The 22,786-nt window shown below is 42.3% G+C and overlaps 1 protein-coding gene across 1 annotated transcript in view; it reads right to left on the minus strand.

The window, feature by feature from the left end:
- The window catches only part of DNAJC6 (DnaJ heat shock protein family (Hsp40) member C6), a 177,309-nt gene extending 157,994 nt beyond the window's left edge, over nucleotides 1–19,315 (minus strand). The window contains exon 1 of the mRNA XM_061121685.1: nucleotides 19,146–19,315. Coding sequence (XP_060977668.1) covers nucleotides 19,146–19,260 — 115 coding nt within the window. The 5' untranslated portion in view covers nucleotides 19,261–19,315. The remainder of the gene's footprint in view (nucleotides 1–19,145) is intronic.
- Nucleotides 19,316–22,786: the final 3,471 nt, after the last annotated feature.

Consider the following 22,786-nt stretch of genomic DNA (forward strand, 5'->3'; position numbering starts at 1 on the left):
GAGCGATTTCACTTTCACTTTATAGGAAAAGGAGTACGTCAAGGCTGTATATTGTCACCCTGCTTATTTAACTTATACGCAGAGTACATCATGACAAACGCTGGGCTGGAAGCAGCACAAGCTGGAATCAAGATTGCCAGGAGAAATATCAATAACCTCAGATATGCAGATAACACCACCCTTATGGCAGAAAGTGAAGAGGAACTAAAAAGCCTCTTGATGAAAGTGAAAGAAGAGAGTGAAAAAGTTGGCTTAAAGCTCAAAATTCAGAAAACTAAGATCATGGCATCTGGTCTCATCACTTCATGGGAAATGGATGGGGAAACAGTAGAAACAGTGGCAGACTTTATTTTTTTGGGCTCCAAAATCACTGCAGATGGTGACTGCAGCCATGAAATTAAAAGACGCTTGCTCCTTAGAAGGAAAGTTATGACCAACCTAGATAGCATATTAAAAAGCAGAGATATTACTTTGTCAACAAAGGTCCATCTAGTCAAGGCTATGGCTTTTCCAGTGGTCATGTACGGATGTGAGAGTTGGACTGTGAAGAAAGCTGAGCGCCGAAGACTTGATGCTTTTGAACTATGGTGTTGAAGAAGACTCTTGAGAGTCCCTTGGACAGCAAGGAGATCCAACCAGTCCATCCTAAAGGAGATCAGTCCTGGGTGTTCATTGGAAGGACTGATGCTGAAGCTGAAACTCCAATACTTTGGTCACCTGATGCAAAGAATTGACTCATTGGAAAAGACCCTGATGCTGGGAGGGATTAGGGGCAGGAGAAGAAGGGGACAACAGAGGATGAGATGGCTGGATGGCATCACTGACTGGATGGACAGGAGTTTGAGTAAACTCCGGAAGTTGGTGATGGACAGGAAGGCCTGGCGTGCTGCGATTCATGGTGTCGCAAAGAGTCAGACATGACTGAGCAACTGCACTGAACTGAACATAATGGAAATAAAAATGAACAAATGGGACCTAATTAAGCTCAAAAGTTTTGCACAGCAAAGGAAACCATAAACAAACAAAAAGACAACTCAGAATGGGAAAAAATATTTGCAACCGATGCAACCAACAAGAGATTCATCTCCAAAATTTACAAACAGCTCATGTGGCTCAATATCAAAACAAACAACCCAGACAAAAAATGAACAGAAGACCTAAATAGACATTTCTTCAGCCAAGAGCACATGAACAGATGCTCAATATCATTAATTATTAGGGAAATGCAAATCAAAAGTACAACCAGATATCATCACACCAGTCAGAATGGCCATCATCAAAAGTTTATAAACAATAAATGTTGGAGAGCATGTGGAGAAAAGGGAACCCTTCTACCCTGTTGGTGGGAATGTAAGTTGGTACAGCCTCTATAGCGAACTGTGCAGAGGTTCCTTAAGAAACTAAAAACAGAGCACATGTATGATTCAGCAACCCCACTCCTGGGCAGAGAAAAACGTGGTTCGAAAGAATACATGCACCCCAATGTTCACTGCAGCACCATTCACAATAGCGAAGAAACAGAAGCAACCTGAATGTCCACAGACAGATGAATGGATAAAGAAGCTGTGGTACATATATACAATGAAATAGTACTCAGTCATTCAAAAGAATGAAATAATGCCAATTGCAGCAACATGAATGGACCTGAAGATTATCATAGTAAGTGAAGAAAATCAGATTGAGAGAGACAAATATCATATGATATCACTTATATGTGGAATTTTTTTTAAAAAGGCACAAACAAACTTATTACAAAACAGAAACAGACTCACAGACTTAGAGAAGAAACATGATTATGGAGGCAGGGGCAGGAGTGGGGGTAGGGATAGATTAGGAGCTTGGGACAAACATGCACACACTGTTACATTTAAAATAGAAAACCAACATGGACCTACTGTATGGCACATGGAACTCTGCTCAATACTCTGTAACAACCTAAACGTGAAAAGAATTTTTAAAAGAACAGATGCATAATATGTATAACAATCACTCTACTGTAGACCTACAACTAACACAACACTGTTTCTCAAATCTACTCCAATAGAAAATTTAAAATTTTTAAACAATAAAAGTATAATAAATAAACAAAGTGCATTCTCTGACCACAGTAAATGTAAGCTAGAAACAAAGAGCAAGGGACCTTCCTGGCAGTCCAGTGTTTAGGGCTCCCTGCTTCCACTGCAGGGGGCGAGTGTTCGATCCCTGCTCAGGAAACTAAGATCCTGCAAGCCGTGGGGCCCATCCAAAAACAGCTAGCTCTTTGTGAAGATTAATACAACTTATAAAATCTTTGTTATACGCATGCAAAAACTGAGAACTACCAGTATAAAAAATAGAAAATCAATATCAGGAATAAAAGTAGGGAAAATACCAGGCAACCTACAGATATAAGAAAGATCATAAGAGGATGTAAAGAAAACCTTATGCCAATAAATTTGAAAGTTCAGGTAAAATGGACAAATTCTTAGAAAAACACTTACTAAATAAAAACACTAAAAAAAAGCTTACTAAAACACAAAAAGAAATAAGAAATCTAAATAAATCTATACCTATTACAATAAATGAATCCATATTTTAAAACTTTCCCACAACAAAATTTCCAGACACAGATGGTTTCCACCAGTGAATTTTTAGAAAATAACTGCAATCTCACAGAACTCTTCAGGAGAACAGACTGAAGAAGAATTACTTCTTAACTTGTTTTATAAGTTCAGCAAAACCTTCATGTCCAAACCAGGCAAGGACACCACCACAATAGAAAATTACAGGTTAATCTCTCTTGTGAACAAAAATACTCTGCCACAAAATATTAGCAAGTGAAATCCAGCAAATATATGCAAAGGATAATATACCACAACTAAGGTGAGTTTACTAAGTAATGCAAAGTTAAACACTCAAAACATAAATGTAAAAATAAAACAAACAAATAAATATAACAAAACAGAAACAGATTCACAGATACAGAGAACAAACTAGTGGTTACCAGTGGGGAGAGGGAAGAGGAGAGGAGGAAGATAGGAGTAAGGGGATTAAGAGGTGCAAACTACTATGTATAAAATAAATAAGCTCTAAGTATTACATTGTACAGCACTGGAAATACAGCCAACATTTTCTAACAACTATAAATAGGGTATAATCTATACCCTATAAAAATTTTGAAACACTATGCTGTACATCTTTATCATATAATATTGTAAACCAGCTATACTTCAAACTTTAAAAAGATCATTCAAAAAGAAAAAATCAATGTAATTCATCATATTAACAGAATAAATATAGAATAGTCATATGATCATCACAAAACAGGAAAACATTTCTTTTTTTTTTTAATTGGAGGATAATTTTTAACAATGTTGTATTGGTTTCTGCTGTACAACAACAGGACTCAGTCATCATTATATATATATACACACACATACATACATATATATATATATATATATATATATATATATTTCCCCTCCCTCTGAAGTCTCCCTCCTTCCTCCCATCCCACCCCTCTAGGTCATCACAGAGCACCAGGCTGGGCTCCCCAAACAGGAAAGCATTTGATAAAACTCAGCACCAATTCATGATAAAACCTGGCACACTAGGAATAGAAGTTAACTTTTTTAACCTGATATAAAAATGTCTGTGTAAATCCTACATCAAATAATGTATTTAATGGGGAAAGATAGCTTTTTCTCTGAGATAAGGAACAAGATAAGGATGCTCACCATCACCACTTCTATTAAACATTTTGAGAGAGCATAGCCAGTGCAATAATACTGGCTACTAAGGGGATAAAAACTATAAGGACTAGAAAGTAAGAAATACAGCGTCTTTATTGATAGAAAACCTACTATCTACAAAAATCTAAACACTATTTAATAAATGAATTTAACAAGGTCACTGAAATAAAGTCAACAAATAAAAATCAACTATATTTTTACATCCTAACAGCAAACAATTACAAAGTGAAATTTTAAAATTCCAGTTACAGTAACACAACTATATATTACCAGTGACATTATTTTTTAGAAGATTTATAATGCCTATATCCTAGTATTTCTGCCCTTAAAGAAGTCAGTTAATGCTCAGCTCAAACTCATTGTTGTAGACTGAGCTAATATTTTTTAAAGAATAAGAAATGTAAAATTGAATATACAGTCTCCAAAAGTTTGCTGAAATACTTTTAAGTTATTAAAGAGATAAAAATAAAGTCATTTGTTCACTCTAACATGTGTGTGTCTGTGTCAGTCGCTCAGTCAAGTCCGACTCTTTGCTACCTCATGGACTATAGTCCGTCAGGCTCCTCTGTCCGTGGGATTCTCCAGGCAAGAATACTGGAGTGAGTAGCCACTCCCTTTTTCCAGGGGATCCTCCTAACCCAGAGATCAGAGCCAGGTCTCCTGAATTTCAGGCAGATTCTTTACCATCTGAGCGACCGGGAAGCCCTACCCTCTAACATGCATATGTACTAATATAAAAATATTCTCTATTTTTATCTAATCTATTTTATCTATTTTTATTTAATCATCTCAAGATTAAATTTAAAGATAAAATAATCTACCTAACCCAATTAAACAATAACTATATGTATATATCAACAATAATATAAAAGAGAAGTAAACAACAAAACAATATGGATTTCAATATACAAATACTCAAGCAAAATAAAATATTCATACACGTACAGGTACATACACTGAATGGGACAGGTATGTTGTATTGATGTCTCAAACAAATTGGTGCTTTGGGCAAGTGACTTTTCCAAACACAATTAAGTATTAAATAAAATCTTTCCTTGCTTTACATAGCATTTTTAATCCTGGAAATGTCAGTGCATATGTATAACCAACAAATATGTTCTAGGCTCAGAGAAGTAAGAGAGTTTTTCAACTTACCTCTTCAGCAAAACATCTGAAAATTGCACAGGACCCAGGAATAATTCATCATTAAATGGAACATTAAATGAAACAATCAGGAACACTGCCAGCCATCAAGCATTTCCAGTTTCTTCCCAGTGAATGCTGCTAGAGCCCCTTGCATATTTCTAGTATGTTCCACAGGAAGCACGTGATGACAGGAAGCAGTATCATGTGCATTTGAGAATCACTAACATAGTCCAGGCTCTAAACCCAGCTTTATCTCATGCTAGCCATGAAAGCTGGAAACTCACTCAACCGTGTATAGATCACCCCAACGAACATACATCATTTGCCTAACCTACACAGTCCCAAGCAGCAAGGACAAAAATCTTAAAAGAATTGAGTTTTCTCTAAAAGTATCACTTTTTCTAAAAATAATCATGGTAGTTAAAACACACACACACAACATTAAGGGGGTTTCCCTGGTAGCTCAGCTGGTAAAGAATCCACCTGCAGTGCAGGAGATCCTGGTTCGATTACTGGGTCAGCAAGTTCCCCTGGGGAAGAGATAGGTTACCCACTCCAATATTCTTGGGCTTTCCTGGTGGCTCAGATGGTAAAGAATCTGCCCACAATGTGGGAGACCTGGGTTCAATCCCTGGGTTGGGAAGATCCCCTGGAGGAGGGCTAGACAACCCACTGCAGTATTCTTGCCTGGAGAATCCCTATGGACAGAGGAGCCTGGCAGGCTACCTTCTGTGGGGTCACAAAGAGTCGGACACGACTGAGCGGCTAAGCACAGCACTGATTTCATTTTGAACTGCAGACTGGGGAATGTACACCATAGACTTTAATATATTTAGGATGCAGAAGTCTGGATCTGACAATATTCAAATTCCCAATCAGATTCTGTAACAACTTTCAGTAAAAAGTCAAAATCTGTCAGGAAAGAGTGTGTTCTAATCCTAGTTTTAACGTGTTACAATGTCATGCATAATTTTATTTGCTCACAAAATGTCACGCTTGTTATTTTGAAATAAAACATAGAAAAAAATTGAAAAGATAACTATTTGCCCTAAACTGTTGTAGGAAAAAAAGATGTTTCCACTCAAATTTTCAAACTCTGCACCATTCTATTTTATTTCTGTTTCTAAAATCTTGTACAAAATACTCAGAGAACTTAAAAATAAAAGAAAAATTTGCAGCTGAACTTAAGAGTTAAAATGCCTATTTTCAAAATAAACACAGTCTGGAAAATTATGCAAAAGCCAGCATTTCCTACAGTTCAAATTTCCCTTTTTATAATAAGTAAATTAATCCAGCAATAAATAATGCTGAAAATCTTATTAAAAATTCTGCAATTTTCCCATACTACTTACTCTTAAGCCCTTGCACACCATGTGAATGGTTTTGAAGATAAAATGACCCAGGTTTGAACCCTGGGTCTGCCACTTACTAGCTATATGTCCCTGTACAAAATTCTTAATTCAGTTCTTTACATGTAAAATATCTCCAACCTTGCAGTGTTGTGACAATGTGTAAAGCACCTTGCAGAGAGCTTTCCACATATTACTTGTTCATTAAATAAGAGCTATGGTTGTTATTATTATAATTAGCTGTCATGTTTGCCAGTACCTACTCATTAACTCATTCAACTATTTTCTTCTGAGTTGCCTCATACACAGTTTTTTTCTGGCTTGCAGAGCATTTTGAGATATGTTGGGTAAATGCTATACAACACCGTTTGTGTTTAAAAGCCTCATCAGACTGTCTTAAGATGTACTAAAAAGAGGAAAAAGAAAGGCATTTATTAAACCACAGCTCAACATTTAGAGAACACTAACCACTCCAGTGTTCTTGCCTGGAGAATCCCAGGGACTGGGGAGCCTGGTGGGCTGCCGTCTATGAGGTCGCACAGAGTCGGACACGACTGAAGCGACTTAGCAGCAGCAGCAGTCACGTGATGGTAGCTTATAAAAATTCAGTTTCTGCCTACCAACATTCTGATGATTTATTTGTCCCTGTCAGTCTCTTAAGATTCTACCTGGTTCTTGTTTTCAATCTTTTCAAGGAGAGCTAACTTCCAAACAAAGCACAACATTTTGATGATTTTCCTGTGGTACTTTTCAGCACAAAGACTAATTTTTAGATATTTATGTTTCATATTTAGGTCACCAACTGGCACTTTGGAACCTACAAATAGCTCTCATGGTCTGGTTACCATGGTCACACCTTCTCTTCAACATGCTCACACACTCCATCTCACATCTCACACTTAACTGGTCCTGTCAACACACACCCATCTCCCAGCCCTGAAAGGATTCTTTGATCTCTAAGGGCCCATCTCTGTGAGGGCCTTAGGGGAAACAGAATAAGTCATAACCTATTTGGGATTTCAAACCCCTTCAAAATTTTGAGGAAAAACTACTGTCATTCTCATTATATACAAACAAAAGTGGACATGCATATAAAACCACATTTCATAGACTCCTTGACAAACTAGAAAGCTATGATTGATTTCAGTGTTTCTCAAAGTCTTTTGAGTAGGATTTGCAATAAGAAACAGACCTGACATTAATACAGTGCATATCTACATAAATAAACATAAATACCTAAAACAGAAGTTACAGGAAACAATTATTTAGACTTAGCATACACAATGGTTTCTGATATTTTCTATCCTACTCCATTTTTCTACAAGGCTGCTTGAGATTCACTAAATTGCTTTCTCATGACCCACAACCTGAAGAACAGTGCTCTGGTCTAACATTACTCCATTTTCGATATAAGAAAACAGATCCAAAGGGTTTTGTGCTAGATCACTAATGAGTTAAATGACAAAACAAGCAAGAACCTAACCATTCTCACTGCTGACCAAGGCTCTTTCCAAAATAAAGTGGAACAAAATTCTAAATACCAACTCCCCTCAAAAAGGCAGCTGGCAGGGTTGAAGTTTAAAGCATCCTGATACACTTGAGAAACTGAGAGTGTTTCCATTTCAAATGATGGTGAATATTAACCTAACCTGAGCCTCCAGCTCAGTCTTAATTTCTTCTAAACCATGCCTCTAGCTTAGCATGACAGGGCATATAAGCACATTTTTTTTCTTTCCAGAAACCCTTTCTCCAGCTACTGAAAACAACACAAGAAAGGCCAACATTCTCCCCGAGTTCATTTAAAATATTTTAATTAAACACACACATTTTATTTGTCCATGAGAGCCTGGCTTACAAATAGTAGTGGACAGGTCCTCTTTGATTTACCAGGACCATACAAATCTCCCCACTCGGGCTGTTTAATTAAAATTTAAACATCAAAACCACAGAGATGGATATGTGGACGTGAATGATCCAGAGCCTATTAGACCTAAATCTACTAACACCAGCTACCCCTGCCCCTTTTAAAGCCTCAATTATAGAAAGTGAGATGGCTTAAGAGCCTTCTTTACAAACAGTGTGATAGATTAAAATACCAGCCTCCCCACCAACATCAGGCTGCAGTGGTTTTGATTTGTTCGGTTGGTTGGGTTTTGTCTATTTTTAATATGGAACAAACATCACTGTCCATTACAAGTTAAGACTACACGCCAGAGTGTGTGGCCAAGGACTGGCCTGAAGAAGGTCAACCAGGCAGTCCTGCGCACAGTAGAGTCAGGAGAAGGCTTGGGACTGTGCGGGTCTCACTGATCACGCAAACAACTCATCTCGGTCGTTGGGGAGGGTCGGAGGTTATGAGTAACCATCCCGGAGTTGCGTGCCAGGCACCAGCTGGGCATCCAAGCCCCATGCCCAAAGGCAAAGTACTGCGGTGTCCTTAAAGCAGAGAGCTCTGGGAAGAGACAGTGGAGTGCAAATTGCTGCGCAGAGGCTTGGGGTGAGATCAGCGAACGCCTGCTGGGGGGCGGGGGGCGGGGCGCGATGCAGCAGACAAACCCTAAAATTAGCGCTGGGGAGGCAGGAGCTGGCCCAGGTGGCGCGGTGATGGCGCTGCGGCTGCCCTGGAGCTTTCCCCGGGAGCCTGGCTGCCCTGCATCTTCCTCCTGCACCCCAACCAGGAGCAGCACCTACGTACCAAGGACGGGCTCCTTCCCGGAAACAAGATTGGGGTACGCCCTGTAGCCTCCCCGAGCCTAGAGATCTAGAGCTCCTCCCCCGTTTGCGGAAGAAAATGTAAGCAGCCTCGGAATTCAAAACCTCAGTATGCTCCAGAATCGTTGTTGAGCTTTATATTTGTCTGGCTCACTTTAGAGACCCCTGTCCTTTCCTGAATTTTCCTTTAAATCCGTTCTGTCTTCCCCCAGGCCTCAACAGAATTGGGGGGTGTGGGGGGAAGGTGCTGGGGGAGGACCCAGGGATCTAGGGAGGGAGGCTAGGGTTGGGTGGGGGGAGAGTTTGCATCTGAAAATCTCTCTGCAAGATAAACACTTTTGAAGGTCAGTGACGGCTCCCCATTGGATCCTCCTGAAAAGGTGAATCTTCATTAAAGGATTCTTGGTCAACATTTTTCTTGAGAACCCAGACTGTAAAAAGTCTGAAGTATTTCAGATATTGCAATTCCAATAATGCATTGAAGAGCTATATATTAAGTACTGTGAATACTCTTGAAATAAAAGCAAGCTATTATAAGGAAATTTGTGAAATGTAAATATGTGTTACTCAGCCAGGATTAAATGAAGAATGCAAAAATGTTGTTATATTTAGTAGCACAAAAATGGAAAACTGAATGACACAGTATTTGGAAACCAGAAACCAGTTAATTTTAAAAGTCATGTTTATTATATAACTAGACTTTTTAAGTAATATATGCACACTAATTTTACACCAGCCATATAATATACACTCAGCATGTCCATGGAGTGACATCTTAACCCTAGCATCTTTTAGCCTCCCCTCTGCAGTCAGCCCCTTACCTTTATTTTCAGAATCTTTCATTCTCTCCCTCCTGCCTCTGCTGCAAAGGAGCAGGAAACTCCGGCTGATTCTGCAACCCTGACTTTAGATCTGTCATTCAAACAGTCAGCAGTCTCAGGGACAAAGTCCCTCAACGGAGGAGCACCAGAGCTCTGATAATTGCATGCAAGTCAGTGTGTTGGGTTATAATTTTGCTTATGCTGGAGCCGAAAGGATGGAGATGAAGGTAGATGTAAACACAAATTCCAAAACATGGCATGGAACTGGATCTGGAGCCTAGGCTTGCCTTTCCTTGCAGTAGGTTAGGGCACTAACTGTTTAGTGCCTCCTTCTCTCCAGAGAGATTTGATTCAAATTGAAAGGGGAATGTGTGTGCTGTGCACCAAGCTTATCCTCAAATGGAGACCTTCATTTTGGACGTGGATTAAGAGCCCTGTGCCATTTCTTCTTATATATTCATTCATTCAGCAAACGTTTCTGTTACCTTTCTGTGGACCAGGCTCTGCGCTAAGTACTGGGGAGAAAAGTGACAAAACTGGCCCCAGTCTTCAGGCCACTCACAGCTGTCACAGCGCGGCATACAGTGCCATACAATGACCTGTATCTGCTGTGTGGACCGAGATTATTGAGCCTGTTTCACCCAGGCGTAAGTTGGTACTCAAGGCTCTAAAGCCACTGGATGGCTGAGCCAGAAATGATCTGTGGAAAGCCAGACCAAGACCCCTCTGTTAATACTCAATATTACTGTTATACTCAATAATACTGTTAATACTCAATGCTCAGGAATACTCAAGCAAACCTTTCAATCATCCAGTTCCAGCTTACTTTCAATCATTAGTCAGTCAGTTCAGTCGCTCAGTCGTGTCTCTTTGCGACTCCATGAATCGCAGCACGCCAGGCCTCCCTGTCCATCACCAACTCCCAGAGTTTACTCAAACTCATGATCATCGAGTCGGTGATGCCATCCAGCCATCTCATCCTCTGTCGTCCCCTTCTCCTCCTGCCCCCAATCCCTCCCAGCATCAGGGTCTTTTCCAATGAGTCAACTCTTTGCATGAGATGGCCAAAGTATTGGAGTTTCAGCTTCAGCATCAGTCCTTCCAAGGAACACCCAGGACTGGTCTCCTTTAGGATGGACTGGTTGGATCTCCTTGCAGTCCAAAGGGCTCTCAAGAGTCTTCTCCAACACCACAGTTCAAAAGCATCTTTACATGCTCCAATTCATTCCTTCATTCATTTACTCAACAAGTGGTTATCTGTGCCAGGCACAACTCCACCTGCTAGTGACTCAGGAGTGCAGGAAAACAGACCAAGTATCTGCTCTCGTGGCAGTCACATTTGGGTGGGAGGATTCAGACAGGCCATAAACAAATAAATACAAACATATAATTAATGGCAGCGAATGCTGTGAATAAAATTGAAGCATGATAATGAGGTAAAAGAGGTGCTATTTTAGATAGCGTGGCCAGGGGAGGTGCCATTTAGCTTATTTTTGTGGGAAATGGATCAGAGTTATCACAGTCCCTTCCAAAAATCTTCACTCAGAAATTGTTTTAAAAGTTCTGAACTCTCACAACCTCCTTAGCTCCAAGTGCACTCACTAACAGGCAGTGTTTATTCCCCATTATACAGATTGGTACACTGATATCCAGAAAGATTAACTGGCCCAATCCAGGCCCTCACTAAGTTGGAAGAAGAACAACAAAAAGAAATACATCCTTTGCCATACAGCAGAAACTAACACATCATGGTATATCAACTATATTCCAATAAAAAATTATTTAAAAAAATAAACCAACCTACTACTTTCATCCCCAGTACAATACTGACATGGAAGTTTTGCTGGAGGGAGGACAGGTAAGAAGGTGAAGACCTATCTTCTCCACTATTACCTGAGTTGTGTAGGGCAGATGACTTAACCTCTCTGTTACCAGTTTCCTCATCTGTAAAGTAGGGCTAATCACTCCTGCCCTGTGTATGTTCCAGGATGTTCAGGAGATCAAAGGAGAGAATAGACATGCCACTTTGTAAACTAAGTTCTATATAAATGTAAAGTATAATTATCAACATACTTGGGCACATTAAGAGAACTAATTGCTAGTGTTTACCTGCTCATTACTGCAACCCAAGTCAAACACAGGTATGGAGCGAAAGCTTTTCATGGCCAGCAGGGGTCCTGGAGTTGACTGCTAGCTGCCACAATTTAAAGACTCCTCCAAAGTATTTTGGTTTTTTTTTTTTCCATCTTTCCTTGACAGTGCATAATAACTCTATGCGCATCTTTGAAAAAAAGGCCAATGAGAAACATCTGCCTTCACTGGAACTCCTCACTGGCCACCAAATGGGCCAGGCTGGCCCATAAATCACCTCAAAAAAAATAAGCATCTCCATCTCCAAGGACCAAGGCCAGGGCAGCCAAAAAGTGCCCAGTTCAGAGCTCCTTTAGGGGCAGATAGGGTGAAGAAGGAGGTGCTAAGAGCCACCATCCAGGTACTCTTTCATCCCATAAATATTCATTATGCCAGACACTGCTCTGAACACAAAGAATAACACAGTGTTGAACAGAACATTCTGTTCTTAAAGAGCCTGTGGTCTCAGAACAAGAGCTTTCCACAAGGTCTGCTGATTAACTCCATTAGGCCAAGGCTTGGGTCTGAATAGAAGAGCAGAAGAGGCTGGGTCCAAACACAAGCTCTGCCATTTCCTGGCTCCTGAGGTGGCTGGGATATATTCCTGCACCTCCCTCGGTCTCTATCTCCTGATCGGTAAGATGCAGACAATAAGGCACCTACCTCCTAGGGCAGGATGAGGCTCAATGAGTTACTGCATGTCAAGTACACGGCACAAAACATGACGCATAAAGGGAGGGCTCCATAAATGCTGTTAAGACTACTATTATCACCTACTGATCTGGACCAAGCATACCCCTCTGCACCTCAGTTTCCTCGTAAAATGCAGAAAATAATAAACAGCTAATATGGCTATTGTGAGAATTACATATCAGGAAAACTATATAGCCCTGGCATAAAGGATCAGCTCAAGTCCTGCCAGGCTCACTCCAGGCCCCTTTTAATCAAGCAGGTTTTCCAAGAAAAAAAAACTAAGGCTGGGAGGATTGAGGAAGAGGGAGAGGGGCTGTCATTCATATTAACAAAGAAACAATTTTCTTTCCAAGAGTGTGGTCATTTCTAGGGCTACATGCATTTTACTCAACACTGTATTTTGAAAAGTTTCAAAATACAAAAAGTTGAAAGAATTGCATGGCAAACATTTTCAAGTATATTTACTAAATTTGCTTTATTACATATATGTTCATCTTTCTATTCATCCTTATTTTTTAAATTAAGTCGAAAGAGATCTGGTCTTCAGATAAAACAAGCCTTTATTCTCCCTCATGATACAGATTTTACAGAAGCCTTAGACTGTCTGATTCTGTGGCCATTCTAAGCAGTGTTTGGTAATTCTCAGAAGTCTTGTCTGGCCCGCAGTAAACAAGGATGTGGCCACGTCAAGGCCACACCCAGTTGAGGAACAAGGATGAACTCAAGCCTTGGAGCTTTCCAGAACAAGGCAGTGTCTCTGGCAGATCCTACGCTCCTATTAAACTGGTACCAACAACCATTATAAACAACCATTAATGGAAACGATGCTCCATCTCAATAACCAAGTTTAGGGAAGGCTTCAGGCAGGATCCACTGGCCACAAGTCCCTTCACAGCTCCGCACAGGCCTTGTCTTCTCAGATGCCACTTCTGAGTCATTAGACTGGTGAGTCATGCCCAGCAAGGGAGGCCATCTTGAGAGCAAAACCAAGAAGAATTTTCAAGAACAATGAGTGACACCCTGAATTGAAAGAGAATAAGGCTTTCCATTGTCCTAGCAAAATAACAATGAAAAAAAAAAAAATGCTGCTGTTAACACTGTGGGTTCAACTGCCCAGCTGTAAATTTTACTGAGAAGAAAAACTCAGCAAAAAAAGCTTTCACATTCCCTTGGAAATCTGAGAGCAAAAGAGACTTGGAGGATATGTCTCAAATTAGGCAAACCTAATGCTCTTTCGGTAACTTGCCTGGACCCTCTTCTGGCTTAGTCATTCATTTTCCAAACATGCCAGGGTAGGGTGACAGGAGGGTGACTTCGCCTGCACCACCACATTTGGTCCTCCCCCAGCCAAGCCTCTGTTTGATTTGCTCAGCGCATCCAAGTGGCCATGAGAGAGATGTCTGGAGTGAGAAAACTGCTGCCTGGGGGTGGACTGGGAAGGGGGGTTTGTGATTAGGGGCATCACAGAGGAGGGCAGCATGCCTATAAGAAAAGCTGGGTAGAAGCCAAGCCACAAGGCAAGTACCTATTGTGTGCCAGGCACTCTTCTCATCAGCGGCACCATACATTTAAAGAGAACTGACTTGCCAAGCATGGCCTTTAAAGCAAGGACTTTCATAGCACACTACCTATGTTTGAATCCAAGCTTACTAGCTGTGTAACTTTGAAAATGTTACTTACCCTTTTGGTGCTGCAGTTTTCTCATTCATAAAACAGAGACTGTAAAACAGGGTTATTGTGAGAACTAAACAAAATTAAAATATTCACATGTTTAGGACAATGGCTGGCACACAATAAGCTGTGCCGCATGCATGTTAACACTTGCTGGTCCATCACTTTTTTTTTTTATTTTTTTTCTGGCCATGCCGCAAGGCATGCAGGATCTTTGTTCCCAGACCAGGAATTGAATCTGCGCCTCCTGCAGTGGAAGCAAGGAGCCTTAACCACTGGACCACCAGGGAAGTCCCAGCCCATCTTTTTCAGATGAGAAAACTGAGGCAGAAAGAAGAAAGGAGACTTGCTGAAGGACACACAGCTACATGGTGGCAGAACCTGGACACTGCCTGTCATTGACTTCTCACAAACCCTGGGAGGGAAGTGACATCCTCTTGCTTCTATCAGTGAGAGCCTGGAAGGCAGAGAGCTTAGTAAACTGCTCATCACACAAGCTGGCAAATGGGAAAGTTAAGATTGAAGATCCTACATTCGCTGTCTTTAAAGTCTTTGCACATCCCACCAGGCCTGCTCTCAAGCATTAGCGTACATCGGAATGACTGCAGGGCTTGGTTAAGCATAGGCTGCTGGGCCCCACCTCCAGAGTTTCTGATTGGGCAGCTCTGTGGTGGGGGGCCAGGGACTGGAATTTCTGACAAGTTCTGGAGACACTGTTGCTGCTGGCCTGGAGCCCACACTGCCTACAATCAGGCACCTGTATGCAGAACAGAGAGTAGAAGGGATGGGGCCCAAAGGTTATGGGTCCCACCCTGGCAAAGACTTGGTTACTCCCCTGGGCCTAGCAAACGTACTTTGCATTTACATGGTCCTTTCATAGTTATGATCTCATCTGAGCTTTCCAACATCCCTAGGTAGTGATCATTATCTCCATTCATTGTGATTTGTTTGTAGGGACATATGGTTAAGAAAATGACCATGAGAGTATAAACTACAGGTCACCTGACAAGTGTTCTATTCTTTTCTCCAAGTAACTAGTCCTGGAAACACTGCCTGTTGATGGAGACTGACTCCAGTTCCAACCTGTGACCTTACAAAGAATAACTTCAATTCAGGCAAGGGCACTTTGGCCCACCACAGTTTGTGGGAGGTAACTTCTGGTGGGAAGAACATAAGACCCATTTTCTACCATCATTTCAAGGACTAGGAAAGTCTACTGCTCACAAAATACTTCCACCAACTATTTGCTCCCTGCTCGATAACCTAAAAGCTTTGATATTTGACTAAAATGTGATTCTCTATAAAAGATGAAAGCAATTTGGGGGGTTAATTTCTACTGGAGCACAGCTTGTTCATTTAGAACAGCCTGCATGGTTAGTATAGTTTTTTAAAGTTGCTTGGACATATAAGCCAATAACTCATTAGTAACCAGAATATTTCAAGAACTCCTATAAGTAGATAAGGAAAAAACAAACCCCCAAGAAAAAAAATGGGAAAAGACATAAACAGGCATTCACACATGTCTTAGTCACATATGGCCAATATTCATATGAAAAAATCCTCAGCTTCATTATTTGTCAGGGAAATTCGATATAAAACAACCAGGCAGTACCACTTCACACCCATCAAAAAGGCTGACACCACTGAGTGTTAGCAAGGAATTAAGGAATCGATATATATATCCTAGAGGATTCAATTATTACTTATCCATTCATGTATTATCCAATAAATAAATAAACATATTTACATTCATCTACATTCAGGATACAATGTTAGGCTGAAAAGATGCTAGGGATTCCCAGAAGCTATGCTACTTCTCACCTGTAGTCTCCTGGTGGAAAAAAAAGGGGGGGAAGGGGAGAGAAGGCTATTGACCTGGAAGGCCTTCCAGTTGGTCCAGAAGGGACTGCTGCCCCTAAGGAGCTTCCAGTCATGATTCACCCCACCCCCCCACTGAACTTCCCATATTTGAGGTGTGATCATATGGTTGAATATCTGGACTAAAATTAATAAAAATAACCACCACCTGTGAGCTACTATGTACCAAGCACTTTATACACATTAACCCATTTAATCATCACAGTGACTTGACACAGGAATATCATTCCTATCTTACATATGATAGATAAACGAGTTTTAGAAAGATCCAGCACCCTGCCCAAGATCACACCATTTATTAGTGTGCATTCATCAGTGGCAGCTTTAAATCACAGTCTGTCTGGCACCAAACCATATGATTATAGATGCCCAAAGTGATGTTGACATCATCATGAGAAATTCAGGCCACCTTTAAGAAAAATTAAATAAAATTTGGATATGGATTTCACTCATTGCATAATATTCATTCATTTTACTCCTTCCTTCTATGAGTATAGATATTGGAACATGTTTATTTTATCTGACATGGAAGGAAGGAAGCTGTGTGGATAACCAGGCCTGAATCGGCCACACACCAGTCCTGCGAATTCCTGCAAGTTACTCGGTCTCTTGCCTCACTTTCCTCATCTCTAAAATGGGGGAAATAAATACCATCCGTCCTCCCTCCTTCCAAGATTTGTTAACATCTAACAAGACCTCATAGTTGAGCTGTTCTGTAAAGTATCATATAACATAAGACATTTTAATGGCCTCATCTCCAGGTTATAAGGGGGGGAGGGGAAGTAAGGAAATATAGTGATCAGCCAAGATCCTACTGAAGAAAAGAGAGGTGTGGCATGGCAGTGGGCCCTGGGAATCCATGGGTGAAGTCTAGGATGGGAACAGAGAAGAGGAGAGGATGGCTGTGTACACAGTATACACCTGGGTTTAAAAATCGTTAAAACTAGAAAACTTATCCTAACCCAATTTACTTCAGTGGGAATATCCATTTATTCCTCTTTTGTAAAACATTCACACAACATCCGGAGTAACATTATGCATATACGTATCACTAAAGCAATACTTGTTGCAATTACCAATCTATTCAACTACTCAGGCAAGCTAGAAAAATAAAAGGGGGTGGTCAGCCTTCAGACCTACTAAGTTTCGGCAACCATTTGATGCAATGAAAAAGGAATTTAATTGGCGCACTAACCAAAAGTAAGAATAAATCCTTTGAAAGCCTTCAAGATGACAATGCCAAGCCAGAGTCTCCCTAACTATCCATAATTGAAAAGCTTGTTTCTAACACAATAAATAAATATTTGAAAATTGCCTTTGCCCTTTGTCAAATTTCTCTTTATAATGCTTACTATGTGCCAGCACTTTACAATTATTAACTCATTAATTCATTTAATCTTCCAAACAACCCTGGGGTAGAGGTGGGGGTGACGCCAACACCAATGACGGCCCTGGTGCAGTCTGCCTTTGGCCCTGGTCGGCCATTTTAGAACTCAAGGCATGTTAGCCTCGGAAGAAGAAAGCTCACATGACGGAAACAGATGAAAAGGACAAGACAGGAGACACACAGAGACACACAAGCAAACAGGTATCTAAAAAGTACCAAATCCTGACTTAGCTTGGTGGGGGATGCAAAGATGAAGTGGATGAGAACTTGCCCACATGGAACCTGTAACAACAGACGAGCAGTGACGAATGCCCTATGGATGACAAAATACCAAAAGAGAGGCTACAGGTGGCACGAACCCCAGGAAAGGCTTCACAGAGGAGATGGCATTTGTGCTAGTCCTGAGGGATGGGTAGGAATTGGCCAGGCTGAGAGACCAACGCATGGCCACTGCAGATAGAGAGAGCGCAGTGAGCCAGCATATCGGATCAGGTCCCTGTGCTCAGAACATGCTGGGAACATGCAGTACCTTCCCAGCTCACTTGGAATAAAATCCCAACTCCTTGTCACATCCTACCCAGACCCTGAGCAGGCCCTGTCTCCCTTACTTTCCCCTTGCTAAGCTCAGGCACTGGGATGCTTTCCACCTGTTATTGCCTCCGGCAGGATGCTCTCACCCTGGCTGCATGCTGGAGTAACTCCGGATCAGTCTTCAGGCTCCGCTGCAATGGCACCGCCTCAGAGACCCTCCCTGGCCCCCGTCCATGTAAGCCAGGGCCCCTCTACCTTTTTGCCTCTCCCAGCAGATGATCTGATTCCTGCCAAGTACACACGGCGATTGTAATGGGGATTTTGACCGGTCTGACGTGTGTAATGTCGGTTCCCCCTCTGGAAGTCGTTCCGTGAGCTGTGGCCTTGTCTGTTTGGTTCTCTGCGGGCCCTGACACACTGGGGAGCTCAATAAACATTTTGGGGATGAATGAACGCAGCAAGTCAGTGATTGAATACATGTGAGTGAAGGCCTAGTTGAGGACAAGGTGGAAGGTGTTTGGGGAATAGGCAATCGTGGCTAGAGCGTACATGATAACAGGTTGGAAAAGGGGTGGGCCCAGATGGGGAGGACCTCAAAAGCAGACCTGGATCGGATTAATTCCCCCAACGGGTACTGCATTGCAGGTGCCGGCCAGGTGTTCGGGGGTGGGGGATGCAAACTGTTTTTCCAAGGCACCCCGGAGTCTCTCTGCTCAGAGCCAAACGGACACCCAGGGACTTCTGCGGGAAATAAACAAGCTGCAACCACCCGGACCAAGGGGAGACGTTCAAGGGTGGAGGGGGATGGAGGGGCGGGAAGAGGGCTGTCTTTGAGCGACCCCGGGGGAGCTCCGGCACTGGTCTAGTCCCTGCGGCCAAGGGTCAGGATGGAGGGTCGCCCAGGCAGGGCCAGACATCCAGGCGGCGGCGCCCCCGCCCGTGGGTCCCGGGGAGCTGGGGCGGGGGTGGCGGTGGCGGCCGAGAACCCAGCGGGAGATGCCACCTATGGCCTTCGGGGCCACCGCAACCCCCCGGCAGTCGGAGGCCGGCACCCGCGGCGCGCAGTAACAGGTCCCGCGGCCGCGCCCACACTCACCCTGCGCAGCCTTGGAAGCCGAGCGCGTCCGCCAGAGCCGCCGGGTCGCCTTCCACGGCCGCAGCGAAGAAAACAGCCTCCGGCTCTTCTTGCCGCTCTTCTCAGTTGCTCCCATCTGTGCGCCCGCACCCCTCCCCCGCCGCCCGCCGCCGCCCGAGGGTCGCCTCCCGCTTCCCCGGCCGCCGCGCGTCTGCCAGGTGCCCGGCCGTCGCGGGGGAGGACGCGGCCGCGGGAGGAGGAGCTTGCGGTCGGGCGCGGGGCGGGGGGCACCGCGCTCGCGCCGAGCCTGAGGGCGCTGCCGGCCGAGGCGGGGACGCGGCCGGGATGCGCCAGCCCGGGGGAAGCGCTCGGCAGCTCACGGATGAATGCTTTAGTCATTCGTCCTTGACTCCGGAGGTGTCGACAGATTGCCCGACTACAGCTCGGCATCATTAATTAACACAAAAACCCCTGGGATACGCACTGATTTCTATCTCCAAATTACAAATGATAAAACTGAAGCTCCCAAAAGGTCAGGTAATTGACCGGGAGATCACAGTCTCTAAACCAAGCAGATTCCCAAGTCCTCGGCTCGAACTGCATTTGTTCATTCCTTTCTACTGCCTTAGGATGATTCCACGTTATGTTCGAATTTTTTTTTTTTTAACTGTGATAGATATTCCTGTTTTCTTCATACAACAGATTAAGAATCACCCGTTTTTCTCTCTCTTTTTTAAGAACCTAGTCTATGTCCAGGGACTTTTACACATATGCCATTAAACCTCATAGTACCGCTCTGGGGTAGGAAGCATTTCCCCATTTGCCAGATGAGGAAACTGAAATGTCAGAGCTGAGGTAGCCCGGCCTTCTCACCGCTTTGTCTCCGTAGTGATTTTGCTTGTAGCTGGGGTAGTCCAAGAGAAGAAGAGCAAAACCAAGATTCCTTAACAGGGCCTGGCTGCTATAGTAACAGCTCATATGTATAGAATGCCTTTCATGTGTCAGGTTTTATATACATTACTTCCTTTACCTCTCCCAGTGATACTCATAGGAGAGAAATTATTAATATCTATGCTTAACAGAGGGCTTCCCAGGTGGAGCTAGTGGTAAAGACTCCACCTGCCAGTGATAGAGACACAAGAGTCAGTGTTTGATCCCTGGATGGGGAAGGTCCTCTGCAGTAGGGAATGGCAACCTACACCAGTATTCTTGCCTCAGAAATTCCATGGGCAGAGGAGCCTGGCAGGCTATAGTCCACGGGGTCGCAAACAACTGGACAGGACTGAGCACATACATCCATACAACACTTAACGGATGGGGGAAACTGAGCATCAGAGAGGTCAGGTTACATGTATAAAGCCTTAATAAAGTTTCTATGTTAGGTTGAATCATGCCATTTTTGAGGTTCAAACAAAAAGCTCAATTTATTATAGGACAGTTTCACCAGATGATCAAAATTTAAATAACCAAAGGAGACAACTGATAACTCAATGCATCTAGATGATACACTGAGAAACATATATATATATATATGTTTAAGGACTTCCCTGGTGGCCCCCTTCGATCCCTGGGTCGGGAAGATCCCCTGGAGAAGGGCATGGCAACCCACTCCAGTATTCTTGCCTGGAGAATTCCATGGACAAAGGGGCCTAATGGGCTACAGTCCATGGGGATTGCAAAGAGTAGGACACAACTAAGCAACTAACATTTTCACTTTCTTTCATATATGTTTAAGGGTCTTTGTCAGTGATAAACTGTTGAAGTTGATCATTATATTGGTAAGAAAATATCCAAGTTTTATAAAATACATACAAAGATATTTAGGAGTAAATGGTCATGATGAATTTAATTTTCCTTCAAGTGCTTTACCACAGAAGTTTCATATATATGTTTGCAGAGAGGGGAGAAGCAAATGATAAAGCAGATACAGCAAAATCATAATAATAGATGAATCTGTATAAAGAGTATATGGGTGTGCTTTGTACTATTCTTTATTCTTGCAACTTTTCTGTAAGATTTTAGTTTATTCCCAGGTGAAAGGGTAAAAAAACCTTTGTTTCATAGAAAAAGAAAATAAAGTGGGAAGACTCACTGTACCTGATATTAAGGACTACTATAAGGCTATATTTATCAAAACAGTGTGGTCTTGGCAGAGGGATAGATGCATAGATCAGTAAATAATTTGAAAAACACGCCTATACACATATACCCAACAGATTTTTGACAAGGATGCAAAAGCAGTTCAATGGAGGACAAACAGCTGTTTCATCAAATAATGCTGAAGCAATTGGACATGTGTTGGCAAAAAATAAAAAAATTTACCTTGACGTAAACCTCATACCTCATATGAAAGTCTAGAAAATGGATTATAGAATTAAATGTAGAATTATAAAACTTCTAGGGAAAAATAAGAGTAAATCATCTGTGATCTGGAATACAACAGAGAGGTATCACCAAATGCATGATCCATACAAGAAAAGGCTGATAAATTGGACTCTATAAAAATTAAATACTTTTGCTCTGTGAAAGACCCTTTTAAGAGGATGAAAATACAAGCTACAAAATGGACCAAAAAATCCTTATCCAACAAAGGACTAGTATTTATAATATATAAAGAATCTCAAAACTCAGCATTAAAAAAATCCAATTAGAAAATGTGCAAAGACACTTACCTCCCTGATGGTTCAGTGGTTAACAATCCACCTACCAAAGCAGGGAACACAGGTTTAATACATGGTCCGGGAAGATCCCACATGTCATGGGGCAACAAAGTCCATGTTTCATAACTACTGAACTTGCACTCTAGAGCCCATGCTCTGCAACAGGAGAAGACACCGCAGTGAGAAGCCTGCATACCACACTGAAAAATACCCCTGCTGGCTACAACTACAGAAAGCCTGTGCAGCAGTGAAGATCCAGCACAGTCAAATATAAATAAATTTTTAAAAAATTTAATTGGAAATGTGCAGAAGACTTGAGCAGATATTTCAGTAGAAAGGATGGACATACAAATGTCAAATAAGCACATGAAAAGCTACCCAGCACCATTAGCTATTAAGGAAATACAAATTAAAACCACAATGATATATTCAGTTCAGTTCAGTCGCTCAGTCGTGTCTGACTCTTTGCGACACCATGAATGACAGCACGCCAGGCCTCCCTGTCCATCACAAACTCCCAAAGTTTACTCAAACTCATGCCCATCAAGTGGGTGATGCCATCCATCCATCTCATCCTCTGTCGTCCCCTTCTCCTCCTGCCCCTAATCCCTCCCAGCATCAGGGTCTTTTCCAGTGAGTCAACTCTTCACATCAGGTGGCCAAAGTATTGGAGTTTCAGCTTCACCATCAGTCCTTCCAATGAACACCCAGGACTGATGTCCTTTAGGATGGACTGGTTGGATCTCCTTGCAGTCCAAGGGACTCTCAAGAGTCTTCTCCAACACCACAGTTCAAAAGCATCAATTTTTCGGTGCTCAGCTTTCTTCACAGTCCAACTCTCACATCCATACATGACCACTGGAAAAACCATAGCCTTGACTAGACAGACCTTTGTTGGCAAAGTAATGTCTCTGCTATCTAGGTTGGTCATAACTTTGCTTCCAAGGAGCAAGAGTCTTTTAATTTCATGGCTGCAGTCACCATCTGCAGTGATTTTGGAGC

The sequence above is a fragment of the Dama dama genome, chromosome 20 (genome assembly GCF_033118175.1).
Source record: "Dama dama isolate Ldn47 chromosome 20, ASM3311817v1, whole genome shotgun sequence".
NCBI lineage: Eukaryota > Metazoa > Chordata > Mammalia > Artiodactyla > Cervidae > Dama > Dama dama.